Source organism: Mytilus galloprovincialis, chromosome 4 (assembly GCF_965363235.1).
Source record: "Mytilus galloprovincialis chromosome 4, xbMytGall1.hap1.1, whole genome shotgun sequence".
NCBI classification, from domain to species: Eukaryota; Metazoa; Mollusca; class Bivalvia; order Mytilida; family Mytilidae; genus Mytilus; species Mytilus galloprovincialis.
Window position 1 is genome coordinate 51112507 of NC_134841.1, and position 27667 is coordinate 51140173.

Here is a 27667-nt window from a genome sequence, read left to right on the forward strand (position 1 = left end):
TTTTGTTATTAATCAAATTTTATTACAATGTCACAATAAATAATCTTTACCCACTGGAGTAATAGCAAAAAAAAAAGTCACACATCGAAACTTTCACACTTATTGTGTAACAAATCGATCATATAGGAATGGGTTATGATTTCGCTGTAAACTATTTGTGTAGGTTGCGATTTCAAAATTATACAATATATGAATGGGGGTGGTTTTTTAAAATCCAAGCCACACAACTGTACCCAAAATCTCCTGTTGTGACCCTCTCTGTGATTTGTGTGCTAGCTATGGAAGCCCAATAGTTGTTACAATACTAGCACACTCAGTTTAAATCTGAAGACAAACTGGTGTGTGATATACTGATCCAAATGGGTAAGAACAGAATTTAACAATGTATTAAAGTGAAGTGGTTAAAATATATATACAAAATAAAAATTTATTTAAGGAATGACTAATACTTTTTCTGTCTATGAAGAAATAACATTAAAAATTTGGTGCACACTGAATAACGCGCGTAGCAGGTTATTTAACAGTGTGCACCACATTTTTTATGTTATTTCGAAATAGACAGAAAAAATATTACAGTCATTTCTTATAATCTAATCTGAAATTCCATTTTAAACCGTAGAAAACCATGAAAAAACGTTGATGACGTCACGGTCACATGACTAAATTATGTCTATGGGTTCATAATAAAATAACGTCAGCCAATCAGAAGACGCGTTACATCCAAAATTAAATTATTTGAAGTTTGAAAATAATTACATTGTAATTTTAAAGTTTACTGTAATGTATAAAGTAAATGTGACCTTGAAATATAATCAGGTGAAACTCAGCAAAGTAGAATGATAATTAGAATGAAAGGTAGACAATGAGATTCAAATGTCAATAATTGATGATTTATTATGTTAATGGTTGTGTTGAACTATTGTGTTGAACTTTTTTCTAAAATATATGCTTCACAGAAATCGACAAAAAAAGACAGATGTAAAAATACTAGATGAGAAGTGGAAATCAATTAGACTAAATTAGACCTAATTTTATTTGTTTTAGAGCATAAAATTTGCTCCTTCAATAGTTTCAAATGAAGTTGCATTGGATGAGTCATTTGTAAATATACGAACAAACAGGGACAGGGTTTTGATAGGTTTGTGTAGAGAGTGCTTCAAACAGTGATACTATGATCGTTGATGAGGCTTAAACCAAAACCACCATTTTTCTGATCTGACTTATTTCTTTACGAAGCTGATCCTCAAGTATTTTTCTTTTTCCCTCCATAACTGTTTTCATATTACTTATACTCTCATGCACTGTAGCAAACCCTTCACGAACTTCACGTTTTAATTTTGAAAATTCTTCTTGTTGATTACGTATACTGAAGTCCAATTTAGCCATCAACTTATTTTCAATATCCTGAAATGAAAGAAAAAAAGTTATTATTCATGAAATCATATTACCTTTGTATTTATCAAAATTAGGTTTGCCTGATTAACCTAGCTTACTGTAAAGTTAAAAATGCAAGCATTTTTTATCAAAAGCTGGCTGAAATGCAAAAGTCTTAGATTTGTAATCTAAACCTCACACTCATGATCGTCAGCAAGCTCTTGGAAGGGTTGACCGACATACTAAAATTCTGCATATCTGGACTTTTCACAGATTTTTGAAAATGTATCTCCTGCTGTTACTGTGTATTACAATGTAATATGAAATTACATGTATTCATAAAGTCAGAAAAGACGTTCATAATAGGGAGAGGGGGTTAGCTTGTTTTAGTAAGTACAAAAAAAAAACCAATGTATTCAACTACAAAGTTTTCAAAATACAAGATAAGACAATAAGTACTTGAAGATGCTGACCAACCATTTTGACCCTGCATTTGTCTTAACAAATTCTACATATAGCAAACAGCTTTAACTACTACAGTAACCAGTAAGAATTCACAACTATTACACCCTTATAAAAAAAAAACCACTGAGACTATTGTTAGATAATACAAGTATTATAACATCAGTGCACACACTGAAATGTCTCGCCTGCTTATTCTATTCATGATTTATTTTATTTTGATAGTTCTAAAAATAAAGTTTTATTACCAGTACCACATAAACTTTACATTATCAATGATCCATGGAATAGAGGTTAAGGTCATATAAACTTAGCCAGACAGACATGTACATCTAACAATCATTACATACACCAAATATAGTTGACCTATTTCTTTGATTATACAAGACACAACCAAACCATGGCATATGCATGAAAACTTATATTAACCAATGAACAATGAAAATAAGGCCAGACGATACCTGCCATACCTTACAATTATTCACTAAATCAAATATATTTGTTGCTAGTATCTCGTTCTGTGAAAAAACTTTACAAGGTAAACTTAAATTAGACATTTTAAGCATGAGAATGAGGTCATGGAACAGAATCGACAGATGGTACCTGCCAGACAGACAGACATGTACAGTTGAAAATCATTTCATACATCAAATATCATTGACCTGTCGCTAAAAGTATTTGAAAAACAGACCAAAACACAAAAACTTGAGGATGTGGTATGATTGCCAATAACACAACTCTCCACAAGAGACCAAAATAACTCGGAAATTAACAATTATAGGTAACCGTACAACCTTCAACAATGAGCAAAGCCCATACCGCATAGTCAGCTATAAAAGGCCCCGAAATGACAATGTAAAACAATTCAATCGAGAAAACAAACGGCCTTAAAAAAAAGAGTTATCAGATTTACTCATTATAAGCAAGAAATTCACATGACAAAAAAACTATAATTTTTTTTCCAGCAGTCGATAAACCATGAAAATAACATCAAGCACAATGAACAATTGAGTATGACAAGACAGACAGAATCTTTGTGACAAAAGACATCTGTATACAAAGTATGAAGCCTTTGGGTCTTATAAACATCTGAAATGTAAAGCTTTACTAATAATAAATGTTGCTGCAGTGGGACTGAGATCCTTATGTCTCACATTCTTCATGACAAGAATGAGTTTGTTTACTCACATGTTGTAATTCACTAATTCTTGCTCTTTCTTCCATGATAGCTTCTTCAACTTTCTGTAGTCTAGCATCTGTAACATAGTGATTCTCATCCATTTTTCTCTCCAATTTTTCCTACAAAAACAAATACACAAATCAGGACAATAAAAATACAAAGGATCCAAGATCCATTAAGCTAATATCTGATAATAACATTTACAATAATCTTTTGTGTTGACATATATTTGTGCTTGTGGTAAAAGAAAATGGACTATTAATATATAATATGTTTTCACTGTCAAAAATGATTGTCACTAACAATGTAACAGTTTTAAATTTTAACACTTTGGCCAAAATGTTCTCAATGACTTATTACAAATATGATTTTTTGAATTGCCAAAAAAAAAAAAAACTATACAAAAATTCATATTTTCTTATAAAGCTAGATCAGTTCAAATCTTAATCTGTTTTTGTAATTTTTATACTTTTTAGATAACCATTTGTATATATGTTATAGATTAAAAGACTCATATTAGAATAGCTAACATTATATCTTAAACCCTAAATAAAATTGGAGTTGCATGCTATTTGCAACTTTATTTTTAAGTGTTATAATCACTAAATAAAATACAAAAATTGATGAAAAAAAATAAAAATCTTAAGACAAAAATCCTCCCTTCTTTGTCTACATAGCAATGATAATATAAACACAATGGCAAAATGAAATACTTCATGAAGTTCATTTTAATTATTAATAAATTTTAAACAGCTAGAAACACTCGACTATCAATTAATTACATATATGTCTTGCATTGCTGATCTTTTTTGTCCTACATTTTCTACCTCTCAATTAAAAGTTTCAATAGGATGGCAAAACTCCATACTAGTAAAAAATATTTGTTTAAGGAGTCAAATGATAATGTAAATGGCAATAGGAAGAAAGTAATCTTAACACATTCTGACATTTTTTCGCTCTTTTTAAGTTTTTATTATCTTCTATGGTTTTCAAGATATAACATATTTAATACATTTTATCCTTAAGTGCCATTTCTAACCATAAAGATAACGTAAAATTAAATAAATGAAAAACACAAGCTGTATGTATACTTAATAGTAGATATCCTAGGATCATTTATCCTGAGTGGAATTGAAACTGGTTCAGTAGTTCAAGGAGGAACCCAACACTTTGACGAAAATAGATTTGGCTCATTTAATTTTCATAAAGTTTAGACAAATATTTACTGTAAATTCAGAAATTATTGCAAGTTGGTTATTATTGCGAAAAATGTGACAGAGTTGTAAATGCAATAATTTAAACTCGCATTTTGAAATATTTTTTTTGAATTAAAACAGGATTTATCTCAAAATCGTAAATAAAAATCGTATTCAAGTCTAAAATGACAAAATCGCAATAATAAATGGATGCAATAAGTTCTGAATTTACAGGAAGTACACCACTAATTCATGGTACCATTGCTTTCTATGTTAAATTCCTCCATTTCAAGCAGACACACCTCTTTCATTTTAAGTTCAAATAAAGTGGCAATCATTGCATGTCAAAGCAACACTTTATGGTGTCTTCTACTAAAAAAATCAACATACCTTTAATGGCATATAAGAAAGAACTGGTTCCCGAACTTCGGATGTACCAAAACAGGTACTTCAGATCTGACAAACAAACAAAATTTACCCTCTTTTTAAAATTTGGTGCAGTTTTTTTAATATTTAAAATCAAAAGTTCGAAAGTGTTCTACAATGATCACCAGCCCTTCAGCTTTCATTTGAGGCCAAAAATACCTAAATATCCTACATATTTTGAAAGTTACACTCATGCGTAGGACATATTTTGCGTTAAATGTGTACTACTTTCTGGTATGTGCCTTCTGGTCGGCCTCAAATTAGTGGTGTTACACCTACAGTACTGACAAACACTAGTTTTGATCGTTAAAAAGCTTGATTTCTCCTTATAGTATGTGATTAAAACACTCAGCTGATTTTTAAGAGTTAACTCCCATAGGTATTCTGTAACCCCTTAAGACGAAACAATTAATGAAAAACAACATATGCCAAGTGACAACAATAGCTCTCATGGCCCAAACAGACTGATGGACAAGGGTAACATTTAATGCTCCTGACGGGCGTATAAAAGAAATTTTTGATAAATTGACATTATTTTTTAAAGAAAAGTTTGTAGACAAGGTAATTTAATTTAGGCTAATGATTAAAATTTTTGCAATAAATATGTGCATCCTTAAATTATATACATTGGCACTTCTTTCTAATGAAAATTCACTTTGTTTTATCTTAAAAAATAAAAAGCTCAGCCTAACTTCAATGAAATTGTGCACTATGCTACAAATAAGCTAAAACATGAACAGTCATTACGTGTTTTGATTACCTATATCACAATGGTGACATTAAAAAAAAAATACAACATTGAAAAAGGAGTATAAGAAAATAATATTAAACAATTTTTTTTCAGGATAAATATAAAAGACAAAATGCACACCTATATACTATTAAAGTCACAACATGTAAAAGATGAGATCATACCTGAGATGGACACACACATAAAAGTTACCTGGCCATGCTGATTATGTGTGCTTACTGGAAAGGTGGGCATCAAGGTGGGCTACATGCATGTAAAAATTACAACTCAATAGTAAGGATGGTTAAATGTGTTGATGGTGAGTACATAAGAGACAGGAGTGACAGTGATATCCACAAAAAAAATATTTTGAAGCCAACTTTTAAAATGACATTCAAGTATTGTACATTTGTTAATAAATACCACTACATTGACACTAACACTTAAGAAAACCGCATCATAAGATTAGTGTCTTCAGGACAAGTATACAAAATTAGAACCCCTGAAGTACATTTTACTATTAAATACAGCTACATTAACAAAAACACTTTAAACTGCATCTTTTATTGTCGACATGTTTTCGCTGATGAGAGCGGCTTCTCCAGGACTAAGTATACAAAATCAGAGCTGAAGTACAAAAAAATGGTATCTTGCATGTGACATCTTTTGGTTGACGTTGCTATAGGATTCTCTATATCATTATGTAATGTTGAAGAGAAAATGAATCAAACATAGTATAATGAAAATGAAGTTACTTAATTTAGAGTTAATCTAAAATTGTTCTAATTGTCTTTATATCAATAATCATTTTGAACTATTCTGATGGTAAGCATATAATTCTAATATGACGTGCTTCTTGTGCTTTGTAAATAATCCCATGGCAAAATTCCTTAAAATTACCAATTCAGGGGCAGCAAGCAAACAACAGGTTCACCAATTTATCTGAAAATTTCAGAGCAGATAGATCTTGACCTGATAAAGTTCAAATGGTTATTGATTTTGATATCAGGACTTCCAGTATAATATATTGATGAACAAATGACAGGAAAGGATATCCCAGCAGCATTCTATTAAACAGATTACTCTATTGCTTTGTATACAAGATTTCAAAATCACTACTAATACTAAATATAATATAATACTCCCATCATCCTCTGATATTCAGGGAGGCTGTTTTGTACGAACCTGTATGGCATTTCATTTGTTTCATCTATTCACCAATATGGGCCTTTATTAATTTTGTTTTACCTGCTAAAATGCACAATCTTAAATTAGCACCAAATTAAAACTTTTTTACAAATGACAGGCAGACCTTTGATCTAATATCTTACAATTAATGTGTCTTTAGCTGCTGACATTTTCTCAATGTGTCCAAACAGTCGAGATTCCAATTTTTCCCTCTCTCCTTCCTGGTGGGCTTGAAACTGGTTTATCATATTCTTCATATCATCTGTTACACTTCGTGTCTTACTGTCTAATATGGACATCTGCTGACCAGTGTCCCCCTCCAGATGCTGTAACTTCATCTTCTGCTCACTTGTGTTACGATCTAGCAAGTTGTTTACTTGTACAATCTATAATATTCAATCACTTAAATACAGATACACTTCAATAAGCAGGATTAAATAACAAAATAGTTCATATCAAGAAATTCCACTTAACCCTTTCCTCCATAAAGACGCCTTTGATGCCACCCCTTTATTCCATAATGACGCCTTTTGACGCCTGTCAAAACATTCTCCTACGAAAAATCTGTATCAGACTTAATCAAAAATTAATGTATCTAATTTAAAAAGAATATTCAATGGAATATACGACTGGAATTTCATTGATGAAATATTTGTTTTCCCAATGCGTTAAGACTTTAAACCTGATGATTTTTTTTATATTGAAAAAATCCTATGCAAATCAAGTATGTTAAAAAAAAAATCTATAGAGGAAATGGTTTATTTAAAGCATTTCAACATGGTCTATCAATATCATTTGAGATATTCATAGTGTTGTTGCTTATAATAAATTTTAATAATTTCAGTCTTGAACTTATTTGTATTACAGTACAGAATTTTCTCAATACTCATTGAATTTTTTTTTGCTAGGTTTGAAAGGTTTTAGGTAGGAGGGAGTCTTCATGAACTTGATGTAAAGTGGAAGAATTTTCTCATTACTGATAACATTACTGTAATTTCAAATGCAGAACTCAGAACCTCATGAATTGCTACAACACAGTACCAGTAAATAAAATACACCAAGAGTCAAATATAGCAATTTACCAAAGTCATTAGTTCTTAATTGCAAACTCATTTCAACAGAAAATGGACAAGAATGTATTCACAGTACACAGATGCCTCACTCACACTTTCATTTTCTGTGTTCAGTGGACCTTGAAATTGGGGTACAAACTAATTAAAATTAGAAAGATCATATCATAGGGGAAAAGTGTACTAAGTTTCAAGTTGATTAGACTTCAAATTCATAAAAAAACTACCTTAAACAACAACTTTAATCTGAATCGGGACAGATGGATAGACAGATGAACGAACAAACGAACAAACAGATGTACAGATAAAAAAAACCATAAAGCCCATAATTGGGGTATGATAAACTTAAAGTTAAATTATGAGATTATGTGTAACCTTTGATTCTAAGTTATGTATTCTATCCAATAATCTGTTTTGATTGTCCTGTTGTGTGCCACCTATTTGCTTTAAAGAATCTGTGCAGTTGCGTAGTTCTGAGGAAAGTTTAGCAATTGATGTGTCACATCTGACAATCCTTCCACGTAAATCTGTTAAAGATGCCACATGATGAACTTCAAGGTTCTTTACAGCAGAATTTGTGCCTACTGCTGCATTATCTCTTACTCTTAACTGATCATCAAGTGACTGAAAAGAAAAGCTATATTTTAGAATAATTTCATTATTCAAAACTTCATTTTATCATATACTGAAAAAATAGTATAAACAGCAAACTTGAACAAATTTCCAAAATATCTTCATATACTGTAGATTCATTTATTTTCGTGGGTACCAATTTTCGTGGATTATAGAAATTTTACATGTTCGTGGATATTTAATTTCATGGTTTTGCAAAACTCTGCATACAATCCTATAGACAATTTGTTATTAGTTGAACGTATAGTTTCGTAGTTCACCTTTACCCACGAAATCCATGAAAATTGGTATCCAACGAATAATACTGAATCCACATTAAATGATTTTGGGAGTTATCATTGATAAGATAATTTCTGTATCATTGCTACAATTGATATTTCTGTTAATGTCATGGCTGCTGTTCCTGTTATTTTTTTTTTATGGCTGTTGGTGTATTTGTCATAGTGGTTGTTCTCATTTAAAAAAAAATGCTTTAAATTAAGATGAAACATTTGTGAAAGATGACTGCATGATTCAAATCAATTGAAATTTTCTGAAAAATAAAAAAAAATGAAAATGGATCAGAGCCTGTTGTTAAATATATATGAGAAATTTACCTGAAAGTTTGGGGAATCAACCATGATTATAACATTGACTACAATTTCTATCATTAACATACAACATATATCTGCATACAAGGGGGTGGGGGTGGTGGGGGAAGGCGGAGGACCTTTATCAGGACTCCAGGATTGGGTGTTTCTGAACTTGGGATTTCAGGATTGGTCCTTTCTGGATCGAGGAAATCTTTTTTGCAATTTTGGGATGTCGGGATTTAAATTTCTTTAAATTCAGGACCTCAGGATTTCAGGTTTTTAAACCCAGGATTTCGAATTAGGACCTCTCCTACCTCCCCTCATACAACGTGTCTGAATTTTGAATATGCTATATATGTCTTCAACCTGTCCTACCTATGCTTAAGGGCATATACTATACAGTTTCAGTGGAAGTAATGACGTTGCTTTACGTAAAATATTATTTTCGCGACCTCAAGCAGTGATATATCAGGAAAAGATGCATTTTTCGACTGATTTTTATCATTCAAGCTTATTAAACTTGAAAACAAGTTTATGGACCCCTTTTTTTAAAATGTCATTTGGTTTGATTATGTATGAAGATTATTTGTACCAAACTTAATGAAAAAGTCAACAATGCAGTTTTTTTTTCAAATTTGATAAATATACACCAAAAAATGATGTTTTTTTTTCTAAATTTATGAATGTTGATAAATATGAGTTACTTTTTAAAAAAAATACATAAATTTGTAGGATACTTATATAGAATAGAAATTACAAATAATTTTACCAAAAAAAAAGTTTATGTTTATCTTTTAAAACTAAAAAGTTATGTATTTCTGTCAAAAGGAAAAATATGTTACAAATCAAAAATTTCAGCAGATATCTGAAATTTCGACCTTATTTTACACATAAAGTAGCACATGAAGGTATATCTTTTTATAACATATTTGATTTTATCAGGTACCCCAGATGCTCTGCAGGGCGCAGCTTTATACAACCGCAGAGGTCAAACCCTGAACAGTTGGGGCTAGTACGGACACAACATTCAAGCTGGATACAGCTCTGAATTTGGATTGTGATTAAATAGTTGACACAGCATAGGTTTCTGACACAGAATGAATGTGGTCTAATGAACTTAAAATTTTTATTTTGCTTTTGAGCAATTCACTATGCTGTTGAATATTAATCCTCTTAAAAAAAAAAAATATTTGAAGAAATTTTCTTTTTAATTTCTGAAATCTGAAATGAGAAAAATTGAAACCCCCCAATTTTTTTTCTTCACCTCCCCCTTTCCCTTATTCCAAAAATGATCTCAATTCAAATTTCTAATGGAGTTTGCAACAATAACTACTCATTTGAATACATCATAAAATATTAAAATATAAAATGTCATACAGTCATGGTTAAAATTCTAATATTAATTAATAGTAACTTCCAAAAAAATAAATGGGGAATGTCAAAGGGACACAGATGATGCCCCTGCTAGCATATAAAGTTATAAAGAGACATAACTCAAGAACTGTAAAAGTGAAGCTGCCAAAAATTGAACTTAAACTGAGTTTAGAGGTAATAAGCATTATATACACATTTCATTAAATTTAGTTGAGACAAACTTAAGTTAAGAGTTAACAGAAACTAAAAAATTCTTCATTTTTTCCATTTATAAAGGGGCATAACCCTAGAATGGTAATCAAAGTGCTTGTAATCACTGAATGGTAAAGACTGCTTTAATTTATCAGTTGGTAGTAAAGTGAATATTGCATTGTATATTGTATATATAGCATTGATTTAAGTTGATTCAACTACTATTCTGGACAAAGAAAGATAACTCCAATTTATTATCTTGAAACTACAAAAATGCTTGTTTTTGGCCCCTTTTTGGCCCTTTATTCCTAGAATGTTTGCCCCATAACCCACAACATATATCCCAACCTTCTATTTATTGTGGTACAATTTCAGAACAATTGAAATACTTATACACTGACACTAGATAAATGCTTGTTTTGGGCCCTTTTGGGCCCCTAATTCCTAAACCTAAGGGACCCTAACCCCCAAAATCAATCCCAAGCTCCCTTTTGTGGTTATAAACATTGTGTTAAAATTCTATTTACTTATACTAGAGTTATTATCCGGAAACCATCCTTCTTCAGACAACAAAGAAGAAGTGATACCAATATACGACCGCAAATTTTTTTGCAGTCGTATAAAAATAGCTTATATGCAAAATTTCATCAAAATTTCATCATGGGATCAAAACTGTATTGTATGCCCTTTTAAATTAATATTTTTTAGTTAAAACTGTAATGCTAGATTTTTTAGAAGAAAAAAATTGATGGATATTCTTCATGACTAACATGACTAAAGAGTTTAGGAATGCAAAGAGGAAATCAGCATTTTTCTTCATAAATCTACTATGCATTATAAATCAGAAAAAAACCACAACATTCATAGTCTCAAACTCTTAATACAAAAATTATATTCAAATGTAAAACTTACTGCTATATCATTGTTTAGTTTATTAACTATAGCAGTAATTGTACGTATATGTTCTTGTAACATAGATCTTGCATGTTTCTCATCTTGCCAAGTTCCATGTGTGAAATTCAAACTGTCAATCACATCTTCCTTAATTTTAAAAGCTCTATCCATAACTGTGGCTGTATTTCTCTCTTGTTGACCCAATCTCTCTTCCAAAAGGTCCAACCTTGATGGACCACGACTGTGATAGTCCCCCCGTTGAGTTTGACCACCACTATTCTGTTGAAAAGAAACTATCTGATTTTGCTCCTGGCTTTGGGGACTTCTTCTGTAACGATTATTCCCATATTCTGGTTCCTCTGATGTGTCATATGGTGCTCGTAGAGCTGGTAATGTTCCTCTGTGAGTCATTCTGCTCTGGGCAAATTATATCTTATTCTGAAAAAAAATTTGATATCATTAGGTTTCATGATATATTTAATAAAGCAATCAAATATAGTCCTTGGGTACAAATCAAAATTTGAAATTCTTTAAAACAAGAGTTACTGAAATGCCTTCAATAAAATTGAGAATGGAAATGGGGAATGTGTCAAAGAGACAACAACCCGACCAAATAAAAAACAACAGCAGAGGGTCACCAACAGGTCTTCAATTTAGCGAGAAATTCCCGCACCCGGAGGCGTCCCTCAGCTGGCCCCTAAACAAATATATACTAGTCCAGTGATAATGAACGCCATACTAATTTCCAAATTGTACACAAGAAACTAAAATTAAAATAATACAAGACTAACAAAGGCCAGAGGCTCCTGACTTGGGACAGGCGCAAAAATGCGGCGGGGTTAAACATGTTTGTGAGATGGTCAGGTAAACAGGTTCTTATGTAAAAGTAAGGAGATGTGGTATGATTACCAATGCAACAAATATTTACTGAAGTTCAAAGAAAGTGGATGTAAGCAATTATAGGTAACTGTACAGCCTTCAACAATGAGAAAACCCCATATCGTATAGTCGGCTATAAAAGGCTCATCAATAAAAACAAAATATGAAACAACTCAATTAAGAAAATTTCCAGCCAAATGACTAACAAAACATAAAGATAAACAAATATGACAGACATGAACCAACAACGACCACTGAATTACAGGATCCTGACTTGGCAGTGGGGTTAAACATGTATGTGAGTGCTCAACCCTCCTGTAAACTGTTCATATGAATTAGCAAACAGTTCAATTTATCATTCATCTATCATCAATTATCAATGATGTAACAAGGTTTAAGTTTGTAGCTCATGAAAATGTGCATTTGCATCATGTTTACATTTTTAAATATGTGGTCATTTCATGATAAAAATAGATACTGTGGATTCATTTTTATTTGTTGGATACCAATTTTTGTGGATTTCATGTGTATAGGTGCATAACAAAGTTAAATGATCAACTTATTGCAAATTTTCAATTAGGATTTATGCAGACTTTGGCAAAAAAACCCTGAATCAAATATCCATGAAAATGCAAATTTTCCTCTGTCCACAAAAAAATGGTATCCACAAATATAAATGAATCCACAGCATATAAGGGACGACATCAAAAAATCAATGAAGGATAAAAAACTTAATTCAAATAGTTTGGGGGTGGGGGTCAAATTGCTGCAAGTTTTGTATAAATTGACATCGATTTTACATATATCCTTATTGGTCAATCAATGTTTCCCAAATTAAGTTAAGAGGGGGGTAGGGGGGTCAGTGAAGAAACTTTATGAATTAAGTTTTTTATCCTTCATGTCGTACCTAAAAATATTCTACAAAGAATTGATATCTGTCAGCTACAGCTTTCTTTATATCATTAACAATATATAATATTATTTGTCACTTTATTGATCAGGAAAAACTACTACATTTTACCCCCCTTTATTACATATTGTGTTCTCTTTACAAAAAGATTTCTTGTTACTAAGATATTTTGAGAGCTTCAAATGTCCTTGTAAAATATAAAACATTTATACATTTTGTATTACAAAAGACGCACAAAATGTAATGATGAAGAATATAAATATACCAATGATCATATTTTCTCAGGCCTACAGAATTTTATAAAAGAAGTGTTATTTCTTTTTAATCAATTATTTCTATCTATTTACTTGATTACAAAATCTGAAATAAACTTACAATTTCTTTTCTAAACTATTCATTATCCTTTGCATATAAAAATTATGACTTACGGTAAACTTAATTCTTTGAATATGAAATTTAAAAAAAAAGAAACATTAAGATTTCCAATAACAAATTTCAGTGCATCAGGGGTTAGTGATTAGAGGCTGAAATGGGTATTGTCAAGTGACTGCTTTCGCTTTGAACGTTTTAATAAATGCTTACAATTAGCAATGTACCAGAATTTTAGTTAAATATGCTTGGCTTTAAGCATCTGAGGAGATAAAAAAGAATTAATCTGTATACAAACACATTTGTTGATATCTTTAATAAAATATCTATGAAGAAATTGAATTTGGTGGTATGTTTTACATAAATTTATATATATTGAATGACAAAAAAAATATTGAATTTCTCAAAAATACATGAAACCTCAAGTATTTAGTATATATATACAAAGAAAATTAAATTCATTGTTAAAAGGGAAAGTAATTACAATAATTTAATTGCACTCCAATATACAATTTAAAATTAAACTCCATGTAGCCCCCATCTATAGTATCTTTGATTTCTATGACATTAAACTTTTCTATGGACTTTTGTTAGCTGTAAATAACCATATACAACTGAATATACCATAGTGTATTCAAATGATCATTTCATTATTTGCCTCATTTCAATGCTATTATTGAAAGTCATATACTACCAAACAGTATTTAATAGCAACTCCTATTCATCCTGTTCTTTACATCTTTTAATGATTTTCTTCATTAAGGAGATTTGTTTGAAAATTTTATGTTTTTACTATGGATGGACATTTCTAAAATTGATTAATTATAAAAATATGATGAATAAATAATAATAAAAAAAGGAACTGTAAATCTCAAATCAGTTAGTCAAAAATTTCCCTTTTAGCATGTTTAGTTAATTCCGTAACCCTTGAAGTTCCTCAATTTTTACCAATGAGAAATATTCCTATATTATGGGTACTGCCTTGATCTGCATAATATATGTAGTACAGTACAAAAAATTAGTTTCTAAGGATGTCACTACTTGTACTATAGATAATATGACATATGGAGCTCTCAATGTAAAGTGAAAAAGTAAGTTCTGATTTCTTTTTCATAATCCTATATGAATTTATCTCAATTATATACTTCTTTTCTAGAAAATGTATGTTTATTAGAAAATATTAATTTACATTAATGTCTCTCAAGAGATAAAAAAATAACTTTTCTGACTTTTGTAATTTTCTTTTCCCAAGGAAATGTATATATATATATATATATTTTATTTCTTTGAATAAAAATTCAAGTTTTGATGAATTCTGATCTAGAGCTATAAATATCTATTCCTGTTGGAACAAATATTCTATACCATTTATTCCGTTAGGAATATATACTGTAATATTTATTCCTGTGGAAATTATATTCCAGAATATATTTTCCTTTTGGAACTTATATTATGAAGGAACTTCTATTCCGTGACAGAGTAATACTTATAAAATGAATAAAATGAATAAAATAGAACCACATTTTCTTTATTTACAGAACTACTGCTCATTTAATCATTTAACTTAAATCATTGTCATGGTGTATTACATTGTATTCACTCAATCTTTCCTGAGTCAAAATTTAAAGAATAAAAAAATAACCCCAAATATAAAAGTTTGACCAGGAAGAGGCTAAGATAATAATTTACTAATTTACATCTCTTTCTTCCCTTAACTTTACACGTAGGTATTGTACTACCATATCCATCTGATTCTCAATGAATGGTGCATAGCTAAGGGACATGTTGCAAAGTAAAATTTCTTTCTCGATCCAAAACACTTTTTTTCAATGTCAGTTCAATGAAACCACATCTTTTACCCTCTATCCTGGTCAGCCAACTTAATGAAGACTCTTCAAACTGGTTAACTAGGTGCCGCCTTAAACTTGCATTGAGGTGAGAGTTTTATTGCTCTGTGTTGTGTTAAAGGCCTCACTGTGATGAAAAAAAGCAATTCCTTTGCTTTTTGAGTATTTTTTTGCTGTACATACATGTACTGATTTGGTGTCATGGATAGATACCCCATATCCTTGGTTTTTTTATATCAAAACATTAAAATTGTCCTCTTAATACATGACTTATTTGCCAAAATAGATTTTTGGACTGGTGAGTGATCATTCTTAACATTAGGCAAAAATACTAGCAATTTCTTTTAATACTATACAAAGATTCTGGTCTTCCATTTTTAAACAGATTTTTGTCATCAAGGGTAAATTAAATAATACAGGGACAGATCCAGTCATTTTAAAAGGGGGTTCCAAAGATATGTCCCCATTCAAATGTATTGATTGTAAAAAAAAAAGGGGGGGGGTCAAAACCAAGGACCCCTCGCCTTTGATCCACCACTTTAATATACCTATATATGCACTTGACTTAATATCAAAAATTGTAAAAAAATACTTCTTAAATCCCCAAATCATGCTCACTCTTATGAGATATAAAGACTTCATCCTGAGCTGACCTGATATTATTTTGATTATAATTGATGCATGAAATAATTCAACCAACATACTTTTGCTTAAGTTTCAGTGATATAAGCCAAAATCTACATTTGACCCCTATGTTCTTTTCTTATCCATTTTTGCCATTGTGGTTGGCAGACAGGGTCATTGGACACATTTTTAAACTAGATACCCTGATGATGATTGTGAATAAATTGGTTAAATTTGTCTTGGTAGTTTCAGAGGAGAAGATTTTTGTGAGATTACAAAAATTTACAAAATTTGTTAAAAATTTACTATAAAGAACAATAACTCATTGGTTCAATTGACCATTTAAGTCATGTTGACTAAGTAATAAATCTTACCTTGCTGAACATTATTTCTGTTTACAGTTTATTTCTATCTATAATAATATTCAAGATAAAAACCAAAAACTACAAAATTACGTTATAATTACCAATTCAGGGACAGCAACCCAACAACAGATTGTCCGATTTGTCTAATAATTTCAGGGCAGATAGATCTTGACCTGATAAATAATTTTACACTCATGTCAGATTTGCTCTAAATGCTCTGGTTTCAGAGATATTTAGCTAAAATCTGCATTTTACCCCTATGTTCTATTTTTAGCCATTGCCTCCATCTTGGATGGTTGGCAGGGTCACAGAAACTATATACCCCAATGATGATTGTGGCCAAGTTTGGTTAAATTTGGCCCAAAAGTTCCAGAGGATTAGCCATTTTTGTAAAAGTTAACAGACAACGGCGGAAACCAAATGATAAAAAAGCTCACTTGGCTTTTTGGGCCAGGTTAGCTAAAATTACTTATTCATCTAATTACTTTAATGAAATCAATGTCATAGAATATAATATAAAAGATTTAAATTACACCTTTTTCTGATTGTAGATATGATCAGGTATAATTAAAGGAATGTATTCAAATGAAATTATCATAATTCTGAATGCAAATAGCAAATGAAAAGGAATGTTTAATTTTTCAATAATACTAAAGGCTTCATTGATTTTTAATTACCAATCATAGAGTATATATTCTATCTTCATTGCATGTCTGAACTTGCCAACAGAGATAACTCAATATATTTCTAAAACCATTCAACTGTAACATTGAAAATAAAAATTCTTGGGTGCTTAGAAATGGATTATTTGGATCTGATCTATTTTCACTCAGAGTTTATAAAATATTGATCCTAAAACATTGTCAAAAGGTGAACATTTTGTTATCCCCTATTTTTTTTTTATTCTTTATCTTTATTCCCAATATAGTCCCTTCTCCATCAGAACATTATTGCTGGTTTCAGCAATCATCTTACACAAGTCAGAATGTTTACATCTATTTCTGTTTCATTTTTTTTTCTCAATTGATACTCGTAAAATATTGTTTTTTTTTATATTGCATGCTCATATTAATATTGTATTGTAAATTATTGTCATTCGGAGCGGACTTCATAAGTATGGCTTACTTGTGTCCAATCCATTTTACTTTGAGTAAATAAAATATGTTTAAACTAAACAAGTCAGAATATCAATAACCATTTAAGATCAGTCAGAATAAAAAACTATCTATTGTAAAACATATTGCAATGATATACGGCTTTGTGACGTTGAATAAATAAATCACATTATTAATATGTTGAACTACTCACAATAGTTAGAAAAGAATCTTTAAAATGTATTTTCAAATGACTTCATTAGAATCATGATTACATTATAAATCATGTCAGTAAAGTTGTGTATACACCAATGACATAGCGAAAATAACACAAAATATTTCTAGCACTATAGTGACATTAAAATTTTGTTTTAGGTTATCAAAATCGTTAAGATTTGCTGCAGCGTCTGAACTATTTACATCAGTCTGAGAGTGTTTGGACTAAAACCAAACATTTTAATCTACATACAAAAATCTATCTTACTTAATTATAAATTGTGTTTTCAGGATAATGAGCGTAATCTGTAGATCTACATATCTTTTTATGAATTCTTTAAAAAAAAAAAATCCAAAATGTTGATCTAATTATTTTTTTTTAATACAAAATCTTTGAAACTTTGCATGGGACAAAATATTGTAATACAATGTTGTAATTTTGTTGTGCTTCATGCATGGATGTAGATATGCATATATTTTTATACCCCTGCTTGACAGAGGAGGGATTTAAAAGATTCTTCCTGTATCGACCAATCAAAATTCAAATTTTGTAGTTTCTAGCTGTGATAAATATAAAACCCCTTATTGAAATCAAAAGCAATTTAACTGAATGTTTCTGACAGTTTAATTTTTTTTTATTGTTTTTACTTTTTCTGTTCCAGATCGAGTTATGGTAAAAGTATGTTGGAAAAAATCAAAATATTGTGGTTCCCACTTCCCAGATGATAAAAAGAGATGTTTTGGAGCATAAAAGACAGATTAAATTAAATTTTGGCCCTTTTTCACTCTAACCCTTTTAGAATGATGGTAATTGATTGTAAGAAAAATAAAAAAAAAACTTAGTTTCCAAATCATAAATGGAGAACTATGCTAACATATAATCAGAGTTCTCTATTTTCCATTTTAGAAAAAATTATATGACATGGCCAAAACAAATGTTGTCCTACCTAGAATTCGTGGTGCTAGACCACATGAAAGATCTTTCGACTTGGTTGAACAAGAATATAATGCCATACAAGTGGGTCCAGCTCGTAGAATTACAGTAGAGGATAATGATCGCTTAATTGTAAATCAAGGAGATGACAGTGTACATCCACGACTCCATGCTTTGGAAGACAAAGTTACACAAGCCATAATTGCCCAAAATGTTGTTTTGAAAGAACAACAGAAGGTAACTGAAGCTATCAACCATCAACAGCAAATGACACAAGCATTAATTGACAAGGCTTTCCAAAATCGTGAGGAGTTTCTTCATAATCTTAGTGAAATTCAAGGGGAGCGGCTAGAAGATACTACAAGACATTTACTCCAAGACCACATACGTTACATCACATCTATTGTCAAACGTTTGAATCAGGATATTGAGGTAGAGTAGACATGACTATAAGAAATTTGTACTTTGCAGAACATATTAATTTCTGGTTTACGGATATACCTACAAAATTTAATGGAATTCCATTTAATTGTTTCCCCTCAAATAATAATGAATCATCAGTTATCAAGGGATACAAAGGTAGCTTAATGAAATCCTTAACCTACTATGATTGTAATCTCAAGATACTTTTAAAATAATCTGTTTGTAAACCATTCCTTAATAAAAATGACAGACAACAACACTTGGGTCTAACGAAGCTTTGAATGTATCAAATGCAGGAGCTGAGTTATCATGTAACAAAACTTATGAATGGACAGATGAACAAACAGACAAATGACATACAGACAAACACTAAAGGTAATTGCTGTAAACAATTTAAAGTCTGAATTTGATAATAATCTATTTTTTACCATTTTCAGCCAGTTTGGGGAGAATTTGACAAATAATTTCAAATGATTACATGTGAAGACCCTTTCCTAATTGAAAGATTGCCCTAAACCTTAAAAAGTTTTCTTTTTAGTAGAATTTCCATCTTGGCACAATCACACTTGATGCTAAGTTCTAAAACTGTCTAATATGTCTACAAACTTATTTATATGGTTACTGTATCTTATTATTGAGCATGGAGGTAAAAAGGTATAAAGTCTTTTAATATAGCATCAAGTTGAAATCAGAAATATATATATGTATCAATCTGAATGTGCATGTTACATCTCCCTAACTATTTTCAGGGTCTTGAAGCAGAGATAAGAGCAAGAGATCATGGAATCTTAGGAACTAATGCTGCTGTTGGAAAATTAGAAGTTCATAATGTTACATCATTACAAGACTTACGGGGTCGTATTGTCAGATGTGATGCAAGTATTGCCAAGCATTCATCAGATATCAAGACATGTTTTGGTGACATTCAGCGTGTGATAAATGATCAATACAAGGCACACACTGCAGTTCAAGAAGTTGTACATAAAATGGAATCACAAGTAAGTAACACAAATCTAACAGAGCAGAAAACTTACATTTGGCAGCATACAATTTTCTAAGTTCTCATTTTATGAGCATAACATTTATAACTTGTCTTTTTGTCTTATAAAGAATTAAAAGAATTAAACTAAAAGTTTACTTCTAGTTTTACAGAATATTAAAAATTGCAGAGCAAATAAGTCTTATATATATTTAAATAGATGCCATTAATACAGATTGTACAATAAACTGCATAGGTGGATCCAGGGTGCCCAAGCCCACTTTTGTGGGCAAAATTTGGTTGATTATATAGGAAATCACTGAAGCGAGACTGAGATGTGTCAATTTATGGCTCATACAACTTCATTCTAAATAACATTGACCTAGCGCTAGTGTTTCCTCATAAACTGACCTTTTAACAAATTGATGTATTATTGGTTGCAGCTGCTGTCGCTGCTGGAATGTCAGTGCTTTTTATCTAAGGAGTTGTATTCAAGGACCTCAACTCTTGCAACAAAAATACCCAATTGATATGATTTAAAAACTACAGGCTCTCAAGAGCCTGTATCGCTCACCTGATTCTACTTGGGTTTTTGAAATCATATAAAAAAATATAAAATTTGGCTAAAAGTGACAAGTCACAACCTCATTTATAAGGAAAGGAACATGTTTAATTTCATTCAAAAGTCCCCCACTGACGGCCATCTTGGATGACGGATCGGCTACAAAGTAACAACACTTGGTCAGCACCTCATAAGGAACATTCATGCCATGTTTGGTTTTATTCCATTCAGTGGTTCTCTAAAAGAAGTCATTTGTATGCATTTCCCATAGGGTCCTATGTTAAACTAAGTCCCCTGCTGGCGGCCATCTTGGATGATGGATCGGCTACAAAGTAACAACACTTGGTCAGCACCTCATAAGGAACATTCATGCAATGTTTGGTTTTATTCCATTCAGTGGTTCTCTAAAAGAAGTCATTTGTATGCATTTCCCATAGGGTCCTATGTTAAACTAAGTCCCCCGCTGGTGGCAATCTTGGATAATGGATCGGCTACAAAGTAACAACACTTGGTCAGCACCACATTAGGAACATTCATGCCATGTTTGATTTCATTCCATTCAGTGGTTCTCTAAAAGAAGTCATTTGTATGCATTTCCCATAGGGTCCTATGTTAAACTAAGTCCCCCGCTGGCGGCAATCTTGGATAATGGATCGGCTACAAAGTAACAACACTTGGTCAGCACCACATTAGGAACATTCATGCCATGTTTGATTTCATTCCATTCAGTGGTTCTCTAAAAGAAGTCATTTGTATGCATTTCCCATAGGGTCCTATGTTAAACTAAGTCCCCCGCTGGCGGCAATCTTGGATAATGGATCGGCTACAAAGTAACAACACTTGGTCAGCACCACATTAGGAACATTCATGCCATGTTTGATTTCATTCCATTCAGTGGTTCTCTAAAAGAAGTCATTTGTATGCATTTCCAATAGGGTCCTATGTTAAACTAAGTCCCCCGCTGGCGGCCTTCTTGGATAATGGATCAGCTACAAAGTAACAACACTTGGTCAGCACTCCATAAGGAACATTCATGCTATGTTTGGTTTCATTCCATTTAGTGGTTCTCTAGAAGAAGTCATTTGTATGCATTTCCCATAGGGTCCTATGTTAAACTAAGTCCCCCGCTGGCGGCCATCTTGGATGATGGATCGGCTACAAAGTAACAACACTTGGTCAGCACCACATTAGGAACATTCATGCCATGTTTGATTTCTTTCCATTCAGTGGTTCTCTTAAAGAAGTCATTTGTATGCATTTCCCATAGGGTCCTATGTTAAACTAAGTCCCACGCTGGCGGCCATCTTGGATGATGGATCATCTACAAAGTAACAACACTTGGTCAGCACCACATAAGGAACATTCATGCCATATTTGGTTTCATTCCATTCAGTGGTTCACTAGAAGAAGTGATTTGTATGCATTTCCAATAGGGTCCTATGTTAAACTAAGTCCACCGCTGGCGGCCTTCTTGGATAATGGATCAGCTACAAAGTAACAACACTTGGTCAGCACTCCATAAGGAACATTCATGCTATGTTTGGTTTTATTCCATTTAGTGGTTCTCTAGAAGAAGTCATTTGTATGCATTTCCCATAGGGTCCTATGTTAAACTAAGTCCCCCGCTGGCGGCCATCTTGGATGATGGATCGGCTACAAAGTAACAACACTTGGTCAGCACCCCATAAGGATAATTCATGCTATGTTTGGTTTTATTCCATTCAGTGGTTCTCTAAAAGAAGTCATTTGTATGCATTTCCCATAAGGTCCTATGTTAAACTAAGGCCCCGGCTGGCGGCCATCTTGGATGATGGATCAGCAACAAAGTAACAACACTTGGTCAGCACCTCATAAGGAACATTCATGCCATGTTTGGTTTCATTCCATTCAGTGGTTCTCTAAAAGAAGTCATTTGTATGCATTTCCCATAGGATCCTATGTTAAACTAAGTCCCCCGCTGGCGGTCATCTTGGATGATGGATCGGCAACAAAGTAACAACACTTGGTCAGCACCACATTAGGAACATTCATGCTATGTTTGGTTTTATTCCATTCAGTGGTTCTCTAAAAGAAGTCATTTGTATGCATTTCCCATAGGGTCCTATGTTAAACTAAGTCCCCTGCTGGCGGCCATCTTTGATGATGGATCGGCTACAAAGTAACAACACTTGGTCAACACCACATAAGGAACATTCATGCCATGTTTGGTTTCATTCCATTCAGTGGTTCACTAAAAGAAGTCATTTGTATGCATTTCCAATAGGGTCCTATGTTAAACTAAGTCCCCGCTGGTGGCCATCTTGGATAATGGATCGGCTACAAAGTAACAACACTTGGTCAGCACTCCATAAGGAACATTCATGCTATGTTTGGTTTCATCCCATTTAGTGGTTCTCTAGAAGAAGTCATTTGTATGCATTTCCCATAGGGTCCTATGTTAAACTAAGTCCCCCGCTGGCGGCCATCTTTGATGATGGATCGGCTACAAAGTAACAACACTTGGTCAGCACCCCATAAGGATAATTCATGCTATGTTTGGTTTTATTCCATTCAGTGGTTCTCTAAAAGAAGTCATTTGTATGCATTTCCCATAGGGTCCTATGTTAAACTAAGTCCCCGGCTGGCGGCCATCTTGGATGATGGATCGGCAACAAAGTAACAACACTTGGTCAGCACCTCATAAGGAACATTCATGCCATGTTTGGTTTCATTCCATTCAATGGTTCTCTAAAAGAAGTCATTTGTATGCATTTCTAATAGCGTCCTATGTTAAACTAAGTCCCCCGCTGGCGGCCATCTTGGATGATGGATCGGCTACAAAGTAACAACACTTGGTCAGCACCTCATAAGGAACATTCATGCCATGTTTGGTTCCATTCCATTCAGTGGTTCTCTAGAAGAAGTTCAAAATGTAAATTGTTAACGACGACGACGCCGGACGACGACAACGACGGACGACGGACGCCAAGTGGTGAGAAAAGCTCACTTGGCCCTTTGGGCCAGGTGAGCTAAAAATTATTATACTGTAAATTTAGATAATATTGTTTGCATTTATCATTGGTTTATTATTGGTTGCAGCTGCTGGCGCCGCCAGAATGTCAGTGCTATTTTTCTAAGGAGTTGCATTCAAGGACCTCAACTCTTGCAACAAAAATCAAAAATTGATATATGTGCAATGTTAATTTCTACGATTTTGAGGAAAATCCTGTTTGATTCTTATAAAATATTTTCAAATGTGAGTTTAAATTATTGCGTTTACAACTCTTTCTCATTTTTCACAATAATAAAAACCTCCAAATAATTTCTGAATTTACAGTATAATCAAATGACCACACATGGCTACTACCTTGAAGAGAGAAACATGCAGTCAAGCAGAGTGGTCACAACATCATGTAACCATATTCCTTTCCATTCCCATGGGCAACAAACATATAGGATAAAATTATCAGTACCATAAATACATCTAAAAATTTGGATAGTGTTTAGAATAGAGCATTTTGTCCTAAACTTAAGTAGGGTTCTGGGAAGAATGATGCAACCTTCATCGTTTTCTTTTGTCAAATAGCTAATATAATTAAAAAAAAAGTAGTCTTTTACATAATATTTTTTTCCTCAGATTTTAGCACTAGGTGGTGAACTAGAGAAATTGGCAGGAATTAGTTCATCAGATTTATTACATATGAAAAAAGATGCCAGACGTGACCTAGATTTATCAACAGAGAGAAATGAAAATTCTCTTCGAGATATAAAAAACGCCTTGACTCTGTACAAATCTAGTATGAGTGGAGATATAGACAGAATAGAAAGTAGAATGTCTTCAATGGTGGAAAAGGCTACAAGTACATGGACACAAATGTTGGTAAGAGTAAAACAGTGTGTAGAAGTTCTATAGAATTGCAAAAGAAAGCCTAAAATAAAAGTTCACAGAGGTAAAACCTCAAGAAATGATAAATATAATAACCATACACTCAACATCAAACTTAAGTGTAATTTTGGAGAAAGATTTATCCAAGGAAAGCTTTATATTTTCAACTCTTAGCTTTTAAACGGGTCTGCTCTATGGTCGGGTTGTTGTCGCTTTGACACATTCCCCATTTCCTTTCTCAATTTTATAGACAGGAACATCTATATTCAAATGATCAGCATTTATATCAAGCACAATATTAAATAATCTCAAAGCCAACTTTAATTCCATACACAAAAAGTAGCCATTCAGATCTCTATTCAAGTTTTATAATAACAAGTACCCCAGACCTGTCTGAACAGATATATACAGTGTATGACCATAGTGCATGTAGTGGATGATACAATTCAATTTACAGTATAGCATGCATGTATATACGTGTGCCAACTATTATTCAATTATTCATTTATAAATCGATTCATATTGATAATACAAATGTACCACCATCAATTATTCATAAATTAATCTATGAAAATCCAAAGTTTTTAATTTCACAATACAATAATTCTTTAAGAAAACTGGACAATATACATGATACATATGAAAATAAATGAATACAAAAGCTATTTGATTTGCTTATTGTAGACATTGTCATCCAACATTAAAAATGGTTAAGATTGTAAACCTTTTAAGCTCTGTAAAAACAATGGATTACAATCGTATCGATTTATTTATCCTAGAATGTCCTGACAAACATAACAGAATCAATGTCACTGTTACAGCGGAGCTAAAATCAAGATGAAACATTCTAGAAATGTATTTTTGGCAAAAGAAATCAACAGAAATCAAAAGTTCTTTCGTCTAGCAACCAGGAAATACAAGACAAAATAAAAAGATAAACTAAAGCTCACAAAGATCTATGACTGTATTTTCAACAAATACAATTTCAGATGAACAGATATAAATTATAAGGCAGGCATGTTTTCATACCTACTAGATCATGACAAGCAGTGGCGGATCCAGGGGGAGGGTTCCGGGGTTGGAACCCGCCCCTTTTTTTGGGACGATCAATGCATTTGAATAGGGACATATAGTTGGAACCCCCCTTTTTAAAATGGCTGGATCTGCCCCTGAAAAGGACATATTTGTCATATGATTAATACTCTTTAATTTCTTATAGACTTACATAATGAGCCAATGTGCATGGGCTAGCTCATGAAAAAAGAATTTCTACAGAAAGAGATACTACTATTACTCCTAAAAGTTTGGTTCTAAAAAGTAGCTGCATTAACTACCAATAATGAAGTCCTTCTTTTGAGACAGAGATAATATTAACCATGTTTTTTAGCAAATCTAAGAGAATGCAATAATTTAAAAGGAATACATTTTATTTCAAAATTGTCTGGCTTTAACAAATCCTTCATTGTCTACATTTATATAATAATTTAACAATGATATATACTTTTTTTTCAAAGGGAAAATTAGAAAGTCGGTTGGAAGACAATGTTTTCTCTATACAGGGGAGACTAAGCAGGGTAGAATCAGCTGTAGCAAGAGACAGACAAATTATCAATAATTTACATGCAGTAAGTACATGACAATAATAATTTCCTATCCTCAACACCATTTACATGTATATACAAAAGTAAAGAATTTGATATGGGGTAGATGGTCATAAGAAAACATCAAATAAAAAACAAATGAATAAATGGGGAATGTGTCCCAGATGATGCCTAAGATCAGCTTGCATATCATACATTGTACATGTATAAAGTTATATATAATATATAAATGAATAAAACTGAAGAACATTAATCAAAGTGCTTGTAAGCACCGAAGGGTAAAGAAAGCTTTAATTTTGTCAGTGAACATTGCATTGTATAAAGCACTGGTTATAGTTGATTCGACTACAATTATGGACAAAGGAAGATAACTCCATTTTCAAAAATTACTTTTAACAATTACATCATTGATATTTTTAGAACAGATATTAGATTTCTATTTTTCCATTTGTAAAGAACCATAACTCTAGAACGGTTTAAGTGACACCACCAAAATTCTAATGATCTGTTTTTTGTAGTAAAAAGCATTGTGTATAAGTTTAATAACATTTTGTTGAGGCAAACAAAAGTAACAGAATGGAAACCAAAAAAACAGCATTTTTTTTGGTTTGTAAAGTGGCACAACTCTAAAACAGTAAAAGTGACACCACTAAATTTCAACCTGGATCAGTATTTTGTGGTAATAAGCATTGTGTACAAGTATCATAACATTTGGTTGAAGCGAACTTACGGTATGTTAGAGAACGGAAACCAACTTTGAAACCTAGGTACGGACGTACAGGCAGACAAGGGTAAAACTTAATGCTCCCTCCCCTATGACGGGGGTATAAAAATTATTTGTATTTATAGATGCAATTTTATCCCAAATCAAGCAATCTCCTGACCTCAATTTGAGTTATCTATAGACTTAGCACAGTCTATGAAATAGATAACTATATTTCAAATATACTGTATTTCTATGTGTCCAGATATGTGTAAGTTTGTTACTGATTTTTTTCCCCTTCATATATTAAAGGTTATTGAGAACACTGTTCTATCTAAATTAGAGGACTACAGCAGATATCATCAGGCAGAACTACAGACAGCTAAGAATGAGTTCCGAGAGGGATTTACATCAGTGCATGACAGTATCAGTAATGCTAAGCGGGTTGTTGAAGGCAAACTTAAACTGCAAGAGGATAAACTAAAAAAGGATGTGAACCAAGTTAGAAAACTAGTTGTACTCCACTGATGACTGTCTAGATAAATTCTCAATTTAGGACAGAAGTAAATCATTGGAATTATGAAAGCTGTACATGTATATAAGATTTCAGAAACTTTTTTCATTTCCTGATGAATAAACACAACATTCAAATGTTAGTAAATGTTATACATTGTCAAATATTGGATAACTTACAGTGTAAAATATATATTTCTTTTTAATTGTATACATGTAAATGTATGTTATTTAGTGTTTATGTGAATTACAGTACTGATTTTGTTTGGGGTGATTGAGTTATCATGCATGAAAAGTTCAAGTTGGACAGAAAATTTTTCATTTTTAAGTGCCAGTCTTTGTAAGAATCAGGCAATTTAGGTAAAAATTAAAACATGATTAGAAAAAACCCACCGAGCTAATCATGCTATTTAATACTAACCATCATCCTGAGTTAAAAAGTATTAGTCTTTCGTTTGTGTTTGTCTGGTAATATCAAATAACTTGGTTATA

The 27667-nt window shown here is 32.0% G+C and overlaps 2 protein-coding genes across 3 annotated transcripts in view; one reads left to right on the forward strand and one right to left on the reverse strand.

Annotated features, from left to right (window-relative positions):
- Positions 1 to 1048: 1048 nt before the first annotated feature.
- Positions 1049 to 27667, reverse strand: part of LOC143072389 (protein FAM81A-like) — a 30504-nt gene continuing 3885 nt past the window's right edge. Inside the window, exons 2-6 of the mRNA XM_076247296.1 lie at positions 11310 to 11729; positions 8002 to 8250; positions 6700 to 6942; positions 3025 to 3135; positions 1049 to 1404 (exon numbers count right to left, since the gene is read on the reverse strand). Coding sequence (XP_076103411.1) covers positions 1189 to 1404; positions 3025 to 3135; positions 6700 to 6942; positions 8002 to 8250; positions 11310 to 11702 — 1212 coding nt within the window. The 5' untranslated portion in view covers positions 11703 to 11729 and the 3' untranslated portion in view covers positions 1049 to 1188. The remainder of the gene's footprint in view (positions 1405 to 3024; positions 3136 to 6699; positions 6943 to 8001; positions 8251 to 11309; positions 11730 to 27667) is intronic.
- Positions 5627 to 27276, forward strand: LOC143072388 (protein FAM81A-like). 2 transcript variants are annotated; one of them, XM_076247294.1, is made up of 6 exons: positions 5627 to 5687; positions 18503 to 18961; positions 19702 to 19950; positions 24110 to 24352; positions 25873 to 25983; positions 26975 to 27276. In XM_076247294.1, exons 1-6 carry the CDS (start codon positions 5685 to 5687, stop codon positions 27188 to 27190), a joined length of 1281 nt encoding a protein of 426 aa, XP_076103409.1. In that variant the 5' UTR covers positions 5627 to 5684; the 3' UTR covers positions 27191 to 27276. The 2 variants fall into 2 exon arrangements, with proteins under 2 accessions (XP_076103409.1, XP_076103410.1); XM_076247295.1 differs by lacking the exon at positions 5627 to 5687 and adding an exon at positions 14464 to 14540.

Bases quoted from the DNA above. Each gene is read 5' to 3' on its own strand.
- LOC143072388 (XM_076247294.1), top strand. The intron at 24,353-25,872 runs GTAAGAGTAAAA...TTTTTTTCAAAG, and splicing joins GTACATGGACACAAATGTTG to GGAAAATTAGAAAGTCGGTT. The intron at 25,984-26,974 runs GTAAGTACATGA...CATATATTAAAG, and splicing joins TTATCAATAATTTACATGCA to GTTATTGAGAACACTGTTCT.